This window comes from Festucalex cinctus, chromosome 12, assembly GCF_051991245.1.
Source record: "Festucalex cinctus isolate MCC-2025b chromosome 12, RoL_Fcin_1.0, whole genome shotgun sequence".
NCBI classification, from domain to species: Eukaryota; Metazoa; Chordata; class Actinopteri; order Syngnathiformes; family Syngnathidae; genus Festucalex; species Festucalex cinctus.
In genome coordinates, this window is record NC_135422.1 from 2,196,974 (window position 1) to 2,210,008 (window position 13,035).

At 37.6% G+C, this 13,035-nt stretch overlaps 1 protein-coding gene across 1 annotated transcript; it reads right to left on the reverse strand.

The window, feature by feature from the left end:
* Positions 1-158: 158 nt before the first annotated feature.
* On the reverse strand, positions 159-4,718 carry syf2 (SYF2 pre-mRNA-splicing factor). The gene is made up of 7 exons (XM_077538095.1): positions 4,643-4,718; positions 4,251-4,349; positions 3,777-3,902; positions 3,080-3,197; positions 2,165-2,255; positions 1,476-1,574; positions 159-489 (listed from the first exon to the last, which is right to left on the reverse strand). The coding sequence occupies exons 1-7, from the start codon at positions 4,715-4,717 to the stop codon at positions 324-326; spliced, it is 774 nt and encodes a 257-aa protein (XP_077394221.1). The 5' UTR covers position 4,718; the 3' UTR covers positions 159-323.
* Positions 4,719-13,035: the final 8,317 nt, after the last annotated feature.

Genomic DNA, 13,035 nt, shown 5'->3' on the forward strand with positions numbered 1-13,035 from the left:
TCCTTACCACTGTGCACCTACATCAAACACATTCGTCAGCTCGCATTTGCCAGCCGACAAGCCCCAAGGCTCGATGTGTCTTGATGGTAGTTAATTCTCACGCTCAAAATGTCACCGTCATGAGACCACGCACGCAAAAAGAAACAACTAACTCGTGCTCTCGATTGAAGGATCACTGTGGTTTATTTAAAAAGAAGGGTGAGGATACTGCAAAAGGGTATTCTTAAATTGTACAAACATTACATTTAGCGGATACGTCACAGCTAAACGATACACATCGTATATCAAAAGATGAGCAACACTTCATTTCAAGCACTGATGACTTAGACAGCAGTGCCCCTCTCCAGGTTCTGCTTGATCTCTGCTGTGTATTTGCCATAGAAGCGTTCAGCCTTCTTGTTGAACTTGGCGTTCCTCTCGTTAATGTAATCGATGTCCGCGTCGTCGTTGTAGGCCCTTCGTCGGCTATATTTGGACCGCTTTTCGATCCTGCATCGCAGAAAAAGACGACGGCTTAGTGGTTGATCCCACAAATCGCTGTTAAAACCCAAGTCTGGTCCCAAGAGTTACAATAGTAAATGTGGTGTTCAACGAACTAACTGAATCAGGCAAACCCTCCTGATCATCACTTCACAAGTTTTACTGGAAACTCAATTGACCCCATCCTATTGTTTTAGATCAAATCTGCGTCAACACCTTCCAAACAGTCCTTCTATACACAATTTGCCGAATGGTTATCAAACATTCCTACAGGCCTGCCTTGTTACATGTATTTGGCCAACAGAGCAGTTGTGCATGATTGCGTGACCAAAACAAGCATTAAAAAAAAAAAAAGCCCCAAAGGAATTTTGTGGGACTATAATCTGATCAATCTGAAACGATTTGAAAAGGGCAGCAGCAGTGTTTTGCACTTGGGTATGTGGTGAACCAAAGTAACCTGCTGCTGACGTATGATTGAAAGAACCGAAAGGTTTCATCCTCAGGCAAGTGTATTGACGGCGCTATATGCACACAAATGGGAACTTGTACCAAATGAAGACACATTACATTACAAAAAAATAAAAAAAAGAAGAAATCAACACTTCCGTTGCCTGATGATTACATAATATGCATTCTTTCATTTGTGGCCGTTTGCTTGTTCAAGACCCCGACCTGTTTTTAGATGAAGCCACTCGCGCAAATGGTCAGATGAAGGGGAACGTAATTTGCTTTTGAACCGAGTCAATATGTGGAGCAACTCAATGTGTGTTTGCATTAGCAAGTAAGTGCTTCAATGCTAAGTGTTGTTTGAGATTGTAGGTTATTGATATGCATTGCTGTAATGTACAAAAGCACAATTTTTTATTTTTTTATTTTTTTAGTATGAGCTAATTTCTTTGTATGGCGGTGTGTTCATTAAAAGTATAACATGACATTTTTGTGACTTCCATATTGTTTTGGAGGACTGGCACTAATATTGTGATGTTGCGACTCACTGTTTCTCGACATCTTCCACCATGCGGTCGATGCCCTCCTCGGAAGGGACGTGGGTGCCGTGGATCAAACTGTTGGATGTGGGGTGGAAGTCGTCACCGCTGCGGGGGAAAAGAGCCAAAAGAAATGAGAAATCCAGAGCCGTAGCTAATCCTCATTTTCGCATACTTCCAACTGGCTTCTCTATACGGCCATTGTGAACTTGGTCATTTGGCTGAAAGACCGTCGGGTGGCTCGGGGCAAAAATGTGTCGGTGCATCCTTCACGGTTGTGCACGCGGCAACATTTCAAGGCAAGACAAGCCTGCGGGCGCTTCCTTGACCTTCGCGTGCTTGCCAGACATTCAGAGTTTCAATTCTTGAGACGACAGTGTCGAGTTTGGATGAAACGATCCCCCGGGGCAAAACTGGGGTACAGTCATTCGCGTATAAGATGTACTTTTGTGCACATGTGATGTGATGAATGCGAAGACGATTAAGCCAAGCAAAATCCTTCGGATTGATTATGTTTGACGAGACATGGTCATAATAGCAGAGACGTGCTCATATATCATTCTCGTGGGTCTTTTCATCAGCGACACCAAAATCAAGAATGGCCAGAGGTCATCTTTTGCTCAATTTGTATCAACCCATCCATGACACAACTACAATATTTACTGAACAAATGCAAACATTGGACGTTATTTACTCACCATTCCTCTCGCTGTTTCTCATAGTTTTGCATGTCTGGTCTGATCTGCTTGGTGAGCCTCTGATACTGACGAAATTGGGCCTCAGCATAACCTGGGTTGGAACATTTGTGAGAGTTCTCCAGAAATAGCCTCTCCTGAAGATTTTGTGATGATCATTTGTGACAGAAAGCCTGAGTAGATTACAGTGTAAACCAGTGGTGTCCAAACTACAGCCCGGTGGGGGGGGGGGGGCATTTGTGGCCCACCGTCCATTTTTCAGTGGCCCGCAACATATGCTAAAAATGGCATTTGACTCGGTTCAAATAAAATAAACAAAAGCAAAATGTTTGGAGATGGTCAAAGTAAGAAGGGAGGGTATCGAAAAACAGGTGCCATGAAAGGTTATTTTTGTTAACTAAAACTGGTGAAAAAACTAAAACTAAAATTCAAAAAACAACATTGTTACCGAAATAAAATAAAAACGAAAACTTACTGAAACTACTTTTTATGTTTAACTAAAACTAACTATAATTATAGCAAACGTCCTTCGTTTAGTCTTTGGTAATTAATTTAATGCATGAGCCTTAGAGGATGATTTTAAACGTGATTTTTAGTAGATTTATTTTGACATAAACCGGAATAATGACGTTTGAAAGTATGTCACACCGAAGTGACGTCATCGAGCAGCAGCCAATAGAAAAGCACCAAAAGATGACGTTGCTCCCATGGTGTTTTTTTTAAATATTGCGCACAAGTAATACACATTAAAAAAACAAAAAAAAAAAACTAATACTAATACTGAAACAAACAAACTAAACTGAAACAGGCATTTTTTAAAGAACTAACTTAATAAAAATTAACAGAACCACCCTGAAAACTAAGAAAAAACTGAAATGAAAAATTCCAAAACTATAATAACCCTACAATCGATCCAACCTGCAAATCCCATGTCAGGATTCTTCTTCTTTTTCTTTCTCTCCCACCGCTCTGCATCATCAGCCGTGATATCAAGAAGTTTCACTCTGTGGTAGTCTTCACCTTTGGATGCGCATTCCTTACAATTAAAAAAAATAAAGAAATAACTTGTTTCGAAGACAAGACAGATCTTTGGTCTGTGTTAATATGATGAAACATAAATAATTCTATCCCTTTCACTAACTCTGGCTCCCTTGCAGTTTTTGATTATCTGATTGCTGACAAAAGCATCAGGATGAATTCTTACGTGTTTTTGGGCAATATTATTTGCTCATATTCCGCCAAATGCTTCAGAACTAATTGGACGGCACTGCACAGTGCTGATGGAAAATAAGCGAAAGCATACAAAAGATTTTTTTTCTGACCTGAATCCAATTGAGCATGCATTTCACTTGCTGAAGACAAACCCGAAGAGCAAATGGCTGCTCCAAGTTGAAAATTTCATATATACAAAACAAATTGTTGTTAACTCTACAACGTTCACCTGATTTGGCTATAAATACAGCCAAATTAAAGCTGAAAGTCTGAACTCAAGCACTTTTTGTAGTTTGTTCATTTTCTTCAACAGATCCACAGATCCGGGTTGAAGTTGCAATATTTGTGGACCTGGCTGTGTTTAGACTTTTATAGGCCCATGGGAGAACTCAGTGTTACGTACCTTTTTCTTCTCATCTTCATTAAGTTCCCACTCCATTCTAGCTTTTTTAGCCTCCCAGTTAGAGGGCAACTTCAGCCTCTTATCCTCCTCAACAACTTCCTGGTGGTTGAGCTTGCGTGCTTCATTCTGTGGACAAGGATACAGAATACTAGAGTATAGTAATAAAATGCTTGTTTCGCACTAAGGTCCCCGGTGAAGGTCAAATTCATTTTTTTTCTAAGCTTGGCAGACTTAAAATATGTCTATACAAGTTTACAAGTCCAGTTTCTTACTTAGATTTTCAAGCTTTTAGGCTTCGAGTGTAGGTTAAACTGAATTTAAAAAAAACTGTACAGTTTACAACAATAATCACATACATCTGGTTTGTTAAATATCAGACCGGCATTTTAAATGATCGCCAAATATGACCAACCGAGACACAATAGCTATTTTGTGATAGACTGAAATAATGATTGTAAAATAATGTATTTCTACCCGTTTAAAATGTAACTCCCGGAACTTTCGCAGTCTGTCCTCTCTCTTCGAAGACGCCAAGGTTTCTGTCTGCTCTCCCTCGGTAGGTGTACTCGTTTCCTGGAAGTCACAACGTTACAATTAAAAGATCAAATAACTCCACACTAAGTCATTAAATTGTAGATCATTCAAAACTTAAACGCGTCTTGCGGATTTAATTTTGACGTTAGCTCACAAGACATTAGCATAGCAACGTCGCCACAACGCCAAACTGTAACAATGATTATCAAGTACGAACATATAATGTCAGAGAATAGACAGTATCGTTACAAAGGTCCACCGGCAGCAATATAAACACCGAGTGGTTTGACAGATTAAACTGAATTTACATGAAAATTAGGGTAAAAACAAACCTCATCGTCGGACGCCATTACGAAGAGTACCGGAAGTTGTGGCGCGGAATCAGCGGAAGTTGCGCAAATTCTCATTTACTTATTTTTATACATTACGTTATTCTACAGATATGAACACCGGTTAAAAACGCGAACATGCTTTTTTTGTTTTCAATAATGTTTGTAAAATTAAAAACAAAAAAAAAGTAAGCGAGCTGTCTGTCGGCTAATCGCCCTCGCCTACATGGCGGCCATTTTGGTAAGGGCAACTTTCCCATCAAAGGCACTGCATGGACATTGAAAATAAGGTGTAACGTACTTGTTTCATAACCATTGTTCATTAGTTTTACATTCTTTGTCCGTGCCAAACGTGTGCTGTCAATAAAGCACATTTGAAGAAAGTCACCCAAAAATATTTTTGCCTGTGAAAGACTATTTCCAATTCTCTTGTTTTCATTGTATGGCATTGTGCACAAGCGTATGCCGATGTAGTACCGAGGGGAGCTGATTTGCCGAGATGAGCAGCCTGAAAGTATCTCTGCACATGTTCTCAGAGCCATTTTGTCGAGGCCAAAGGATCGAAGTGGGTCAAGGCCCTTTCAAATTCACCAGCTCATGCTTGAACAGTTTCAATCTGTACTGCCTGACGCTCACAGGTGGAGTACGCTCCAGCACTTCTATTTTGTGGCACTTTGAATAACCAAACGGCACATTTGAACAAAGCTTTGAGTTTCCGAACAGTTGGCGTGGAACAGAGAGCGCTCAAAGCTCAAACAATCGTGTCATCAATCAATTTTTTTGCCTTGCCTGATGTTTATACCTTTTTCAATCGATAAGAAAAACCTGGTTCGTTTCGCTGTGTTAAATGCATTAAACATGCCAAAAAAGCAATGTCATTTAATTACTTCAGTAGGTGAATAATTTTGTGGGAGTAGTATGGCGTTGTGGTCGCCATTTCCATCGCGCATTATAAGGCTGCCATTAAACGTACTCCCACCTTAAAACCAGTTGTGTTCATCCCAGTGTGGAATGCTTTTCACTGTGTATTTATGGACTATAACCACAGTGAGTTTCAGGCAACTATGAGCATCCAATTCTAAAATAGGTAAGCCTATAGGGGGTGCATTTTCGGGCAAGGATGTATTCTGCGGCACAACACCGCGAAAAAGCTTTGCTCCATCCCACAAAAGCACACAATGGCGCAAACGCCTATTACACCCAGTTCTACTAGCACAAAGTCTACGAAAATTCTTAAAAAAAAAAAAAAACTCCACCCATCCTCACAGACTTGCTCTGGGAACAAAAATAGTGCCCTCTACGTGACGTGTGCAATACAAACATTGGATTGAAGTTCCTCTTGAATAATGAGTACTAAATGAAAACCTTAAAAATAAATTCTGATTAAAAGCATTTGTTTGTTTCTATAGCCCTGAAATTGACTGTGACCAATCTTGGGCGTACTCCACCTCGACCAGTCAGCTGGTATCGGCTCCAGCACACTTTTTTTGGGTTGTTTTGTGCGTTATTCATTTGAACGTGCACATAATATGTAGTGGTTTACATACTGTTAAACGAATAAACTCATATTACATTTTCTACAATGATGTCTTTGTGTGTTCTAATTGCATCTGGGCTATCTGTTTGACTTTTCCAATTTGAAGTCAATTTGACTTCAAATCCACTGACTAGACAGATGTGTATTATTGAATGTTGTACAGTGATGCGTGAAAGGTCAAGTATGCAGCCACGTGCTAAATGAAAAGTCTGTTTAGAAAAAGGGAAAATTATCCTACCAAGAAAATGTGTTTTTGACCTTAAAAAAAAGCACAAGTATATCTTTGGATCATATTCATGGGCTGAGTCGACGCACTGACAAACGTAAACACTTCTCAAAAGCCATTTGAGCATATTTGAGTTGCCAATCCCGATTTGATTACGGTGCACTAATAGAGCCCTTTTGCAGGATGTAGTTAAATTGAGTTTATAGTCTTAGATTAAAGCATCCTCGAGATCAGAGGCATTGTTAATGGAGTGATGCATTTTCGCTGGAAACCAGATGCAGAGCACATCGCAGCCATCTCTTGCTACAGTAACGGACACGTTTCGTCTATTGCTGTGGAAAAAAAAAAGACAAAATAACTTTTGCCTCTCAAATGATTCAATGAAACTGACCAGAAAAATGTGTAGTTATCATTATTCAATTTAGTCTAAAATTTCAAAGCATGAGTTGCAGAACATGGCGATGCATCATTTTACACATCCAGATATGAAATGTTTGCGTTGATTGTTGAACGTCTTTACTTAATGCAGTGCTTCTCAAATAGTGCCCCCCCCCCAGGGGGGCATGTTTGACCTCGGGGAACATGCTTTATTATTTTTTTATTTAGATTTTTTTTTTTTTACTGTCCTAGAATAAAGTGCAATTGAACCTCCACTACATTAGGGGGCAGTGGCGCTCTCATTATTGGCAGAGTGTGCGCAGGGAGCATTCGCTCGGTGGTGTAGGGGTTTTGTTTGCACTGAGCATGCGCGCTTTGCACACAGCCAAATAAATAAATAAATAAATAAATAAAAAATCAGCACAAATTATTTTATATATTTTTGTTTCGCAGGTTAAAGATTTTTTTTTTTTTAAATATTGTGCTCCTGAGTTAATGTTGGTGATCAGTTTGAATGCATTATTATTTATTGATTTTATGTCATTTTATTTTTCCGTATCATATGGTTTGACATGGTCAGTCAAAAAATGTTTATATTTTATTTAAGGATTGAATTTTATTTTTGAATTTCAGACGCACTTTAAATCTTTTCTGTTACAGTTAATAAAGCTATTCTTTGTTGTAAGTTGGTCCATATTTATTTCTTTTTTTTTATTATACGTTAATACGGGTACAGTGTTATGCAGAGGTGTGCTTATAACATTTTTATAGACAAATTATACTATTTATAGGGGGGGCATGACAGAAAATAATTGAGAAGCACTGACTTAATGTAATGCAGTCATATTTTTCAGTTCAAGCATTCACTTACTTACACAGGAAATAATATCCACTTAGAGTCCCTCCCCTTTCACCTGAGAATGGCCAGACGCTTATCAAACATTCTATATTTATTTATTTTTGGTCAATTTCTGCAAACACTGTATGTGAGCCAGTCAGCTTACACATCTCAGAAATCTGCAAACATTATAGCGGAGAGTGTCTTGATATTAATTTCAAATGCATTGAGGCTCTGTGCCAGGCAATATAAGGAATCGGGCCCATAATGTCACCGCCGTTTAGCGCTATGTGAACTTTTAGTGCCGTATGATACGGATCTCGCATATGCTTTGGGGAGGCCACCCAAAATTGCTGAACAGCCATTTTTCAATATTAACTTTAGCAGTCAAGCAGATCACGCCTAAAATAGAGTAACAGTATATCTGCAAATAAATTGCACTTGAGGGACACGTTCATGAATATGGAACAGACTTCATGGTGCCTTCATAGTCGTCACGTGTTCATCAGACTGGATGCGATATTCGTTTAAATGCTGGAAATCCATGTTACATAATTGTAATTTATATTATTATATATTCATCTGCACCCAACAATATATTTGATTGGTGCAAGCTATGTTACTCTTAAAAAAAGTTTATCCAGATTGTACATTGGGGGGGGGGGGGGGGTAAAGCCGCTTACTGCACAAGCAGCTGCTTCACATCTGGAAGTTAATATAAACATCATGGCCAATAAAATCATTCCATTTCCTTAATTACTATTCCTGTCATTTCCGCACTAAATGAAAAGTTATTAATTCCAGGCCAACGCAAACATGCTTCTCCAAGATGATGAGGAGCTCCTCCTGAAAGCGTCGCCACCCTGACTGCAGCCTCTCGTCACCGGAGCGGAACCGCAAGCGCGAGCCTGCGTTGCAAGTGTCCATTTGTGCGAACGCGTCAACGTGAGTGCGGGTGGGAGTCCAGGGGACTCGCGCTGAGGCACAGCAGACGTTAAAGATGGCGTCTTGTTTTCCGTCTCGCCCAAATGTTCCCCACGGGTGCCAACGTGATCAAGAGCAGGGACGACTTGATTTTGTTTCATCGTTCTCCTTTGGCCTGTCATCTTGCAAACTGCAGCATTTGAATTTATTTTCGACACTCAGGGACGCTGTGACGGGCTAAACACGAGGGCAGTGCTTCTCAATAATTTTCTGTCATGCCCCAGTAAGAAGAAAACATCCCCCCCTCCCCGCGCGACTATAAATAGTATAATTTGTCTATAAAATTGTTATAAGCACACCTCTGCATAACACTGTATCCGTATTAACGTATAAGAGAATTAACTCATTCCAACCCAAAAACGTGTAAATACGTTTTTAATACTTTGTCCTTCACTCCCCAAAACGTATTTACACGTTTTTGGGTTGGAATGAGTTAAAAAAAATAAAATAAATAAATATGGACCAATTTACAACAAAGAATAGCATTAATAACTGTAACAGAAAAGCTTTAAAGTGCATCTGAAATTCAAAAATAAAATTAAATCCTTAAATAAAATATAAACATTTTTTGACTCACCATGTCAAACCATATGATACGGAAAAATAAAATTACATAAAATCAGTAAATAATAATGCATTCAAACTGATCACCAACATTAACTCAGGATCACAATATTTAAAAAAACAACAACTTTAACCTGCAAAATGAAAATATAAATTAATTTATGCTGATTTTTTATTTATTTTTTTGCTGCGTGCAATGGGCGCATGCTCAGTGCAAACAAAACCCCTACACCACCGAGCGAATGCTCCCTGCCATAATGGGAGCGCCACTGCCCCCTAATGTAGTGGAGGTGCAATTGCACTTTATTCTAGGACAGTCAAAAAAAAATACAAATAAAAAAAATAAAAAAGCATGTTCCCCGAGGTCAAACGCTCCCCCCTTGATGGAGTCTCGTCCCCCCCTGTGTGTGTGTGTGTGTGTGTGTGTGTGTTTATATAACCTATTCATAACATATTATAGCACAACAGCCCAATAAAAAATAAAAAATAAAAATAAACGTTGAATTGGTGAACTTTTTCCAAACTACACTCCACAATACAATGAATAATCTTGAACGTCACTCGTGTGGCGGCGGGCCACAAAATGGAGTTTCGAAAAGTGCGGCTGTAACTGGAGTTCATGAACACTTTGGAAAAGTCTCGTCAGTGGACAGCGTTAATTGTTGCAGTTGAGATTGGACCATGCAAAGTGAAAATTGCTTCAACTGCTTCCACAAACGCTGCCAACTTGTGAGACAAAATGGAAAAGTGTACCGTGCTCTGACAAATCTCCATTTTCAAAATTGTTTTGAAGTGCAGCAAGCGGCAGCGCTTCAAAGGATACACGACTACTTTGGCCTGCCGTAACCGGCCTTTTTCTTGTAAGCATGGACCACAAAATCCTAAACAAAACAAAGTCACACTGACTGAAGTCACGTAGAAGAAGTTTTTTTTTTATCGATATATACATATTGTTAACGATTCTCAGCTGTGAATTCAAGTGTCCCAATATACAAGTCGGCTTCACAAATTGTTGTTGTTGTTTTTTTTTTTGTTTGACTTCTATTTATTAAAAATATTCAAATGGTCCTCAAAACATGCCTCCACAATTCATAAATGTGTGATGGTGACTGTTTGACCCTGGAACGCTTGATCTTAATTTCAATTCTTTCTGATGTGGAAAAATTGTTTTGAAATATGAGCAATTTTGAGGTTGACCAGCATCCTGGGAAAAGATTGTTCTCATACTCCTTTGAGGTTACGCTGTATTGTTTTTTTTTTCATTGCTACATGCGCTACCAGTTCATTCTGAACTTTGAATTAATAGAAATACAAGATAATAATACATTCACATACTCACATATACAATTTTCATTCCACTCATACTAGTACATCGAAGAAAAGAAATTACATTTCTACAATTGTACTCGCTCATATCTGATTTAAATAATACTCCATGATGTAATTTTGGATGTCTTCACAACATGGTAACACTTCTAAGTGCTCACGATAACATGTAGCCTATAATTGCCGCTATTTGTCTTGAGCCATAATTTTATTTAGGGATGGGAAAGTACCGATCGACATGTGGCCATTTTATGAACGGTAAATAGAAAGTAGAGGAACATAAAATACCATTAATTTCATGCAAATTCAAAGAAACATGATATGTTAGAATAATAGGTGTTTCTTTAAATTGTGTGGAAATTTGATGTATTAAAAGTACTAGTGGTATCAGTACTACTCAAGAGTTGACTACTCGTAAACAGAATAATATTGATAGAATTTTTATTTTGTATTTTATTATTATTATTATTATTATTATTATTATTATTATTATTATTATTATTATTATTATTATTATTATTAATTCAATCTCTGGTGTAATAACCTTATTTATTGTTGATTGAATTATTATTATTATTATTATTATTATTATTATTATTATTATTATTATTATTATTATTATTATTATTGTTGTTATTATTATTATTATTATGATTAATTCATTCTCTGGTATAATAACCTTATTTATTGATTGATTGAATTATTTTTTGTATTTTATTATCTTCTCATTGCTGCTGGACATGCAAATTTCCCAGAGGAAGCCATCCCAAAGTGATCAATAAAGTCTAAGTCTAAGTCTAAGTCTAAGTCTAAGTCCAAGTCTTTACATTTGGGAAACACGTAAAATATTCAGAGTAACTGTAAAATAAAAACTGTACATTTTACTCTGAGATTAGATTGAGACCAAATAGTCCTTTTGAGTAAAATATACTCTGAAATTTATATCGCTCTGGAAAAAAAACAAACCTAATGATATCGCAGCAATACATTTTGTTGGACTTCATCTCTTTCACGGTCATATGTCATGAAACGCATTTTCATCTGGAACCATTCTTCACAGCGCATTATCAGTCACCCCGACAGTCAAAATGCATCCTATTCATGTCTGAGCTGAGCTGCTGTTGCTTTCCAGAGGGCACACATCACTGAACTAATTGGGAAAAAAAAAAAAAATCTCTATAAAGTGCCTCACATCATACATGTCTTTGTATCAACACAAATGCATGTGCGATCTTGACTCACGACTTTTCACGCTGGCAAAATGGATGCTAATATTACACATCGTGACGTTTATCATTTGGGATGGTCCTTTGCTTCTTTAGGAAGTCACAGGCCAGAAGCACAAGTCCAATTCTCAACTCCAACTATTGCACAAAAAAGGTACGCACGTATCTATGCACTCAAATACCGCACGCGTTTGGTAGCCGATGCTTTTTGCTCCACCGCACACGATTACGCCTCCAATTAAAGGCCATTATGGCTTTTCCACCAGCGGCAACCACAAGCTTGTACATTGCGGGCACGTCCGTGTCTCCCCAGTTGTCATCCAATGGAATGGTAACACCGACTTTAGGATCATAATTACTGATCAAAACAAAAGTGCAACAACAATATAAACTCAAAGGACTGCAATTAAAAAAAAAAAAAAAAAAGTTTGAGTGATTCCAATAAGTGGGTGGCCAAGTGGGACTATGACTCACTGACACGTGAAAGCATAATAATAATAATAATATTAATAATTTTAATAATAATAATAATAATAGACTCTATGGAGATAATATCAATCATTTAATAACGACACAGAGAGGTACTGGCAAAATATTGTGGACATACAGTTTGAAGTTGTGCATAATGTACATCAGTGGTGTCCAAACTACGGCCCGGGGGCCATTTGCGGCCCGCCGTCCATTTTTCAGTGGCCCACGACATATGCTAAAAAATGGCATTTGACTCGGTTCAAATCAAATAAACAAAACAAAAATGTTTGGAGATGGTCAAAGTAAGAAGGGAAGGTATCGAAAAACAGGTGCCATTAAAGGTTATTTTAGTTCACTAAAACTAATGAAAATACTAAAACTAAAATTTAAAAAACAATTTTGGTAACGAAATAAAATAAAAACGGAGATGCTTTTTAAAAAACGAAAACTAACAAACTACATTTTATGTTTACAAAACTAACTAAAACTAACTATAAGTATAGCAAACATGTCCTTTGTTTTAGTCTTTGGTAATTAATTTAATTCACCATCTTTGGGGGATGATTTTAAATGTGATTTTTAGTAGATTTATTTTGATATAAACCGTAATAATAACATTTGAATGTATGTCACACAGAAGTGACGTCATCTAGCAGCAGCCAATAGAAAAGCACCAAAAGATGACATCGCTCCCACGGTGTTTTTTTAAATATTGCGCACAAGTAATACACATTTAAAAAAAAACAAACTAAAACTAATACTGAAACTAACTAAACTATAACTAAGCATTTATTAAAGAACTAAAACTAATAAAAAACTAACAGAACCACCCTGGAAACTACTTAA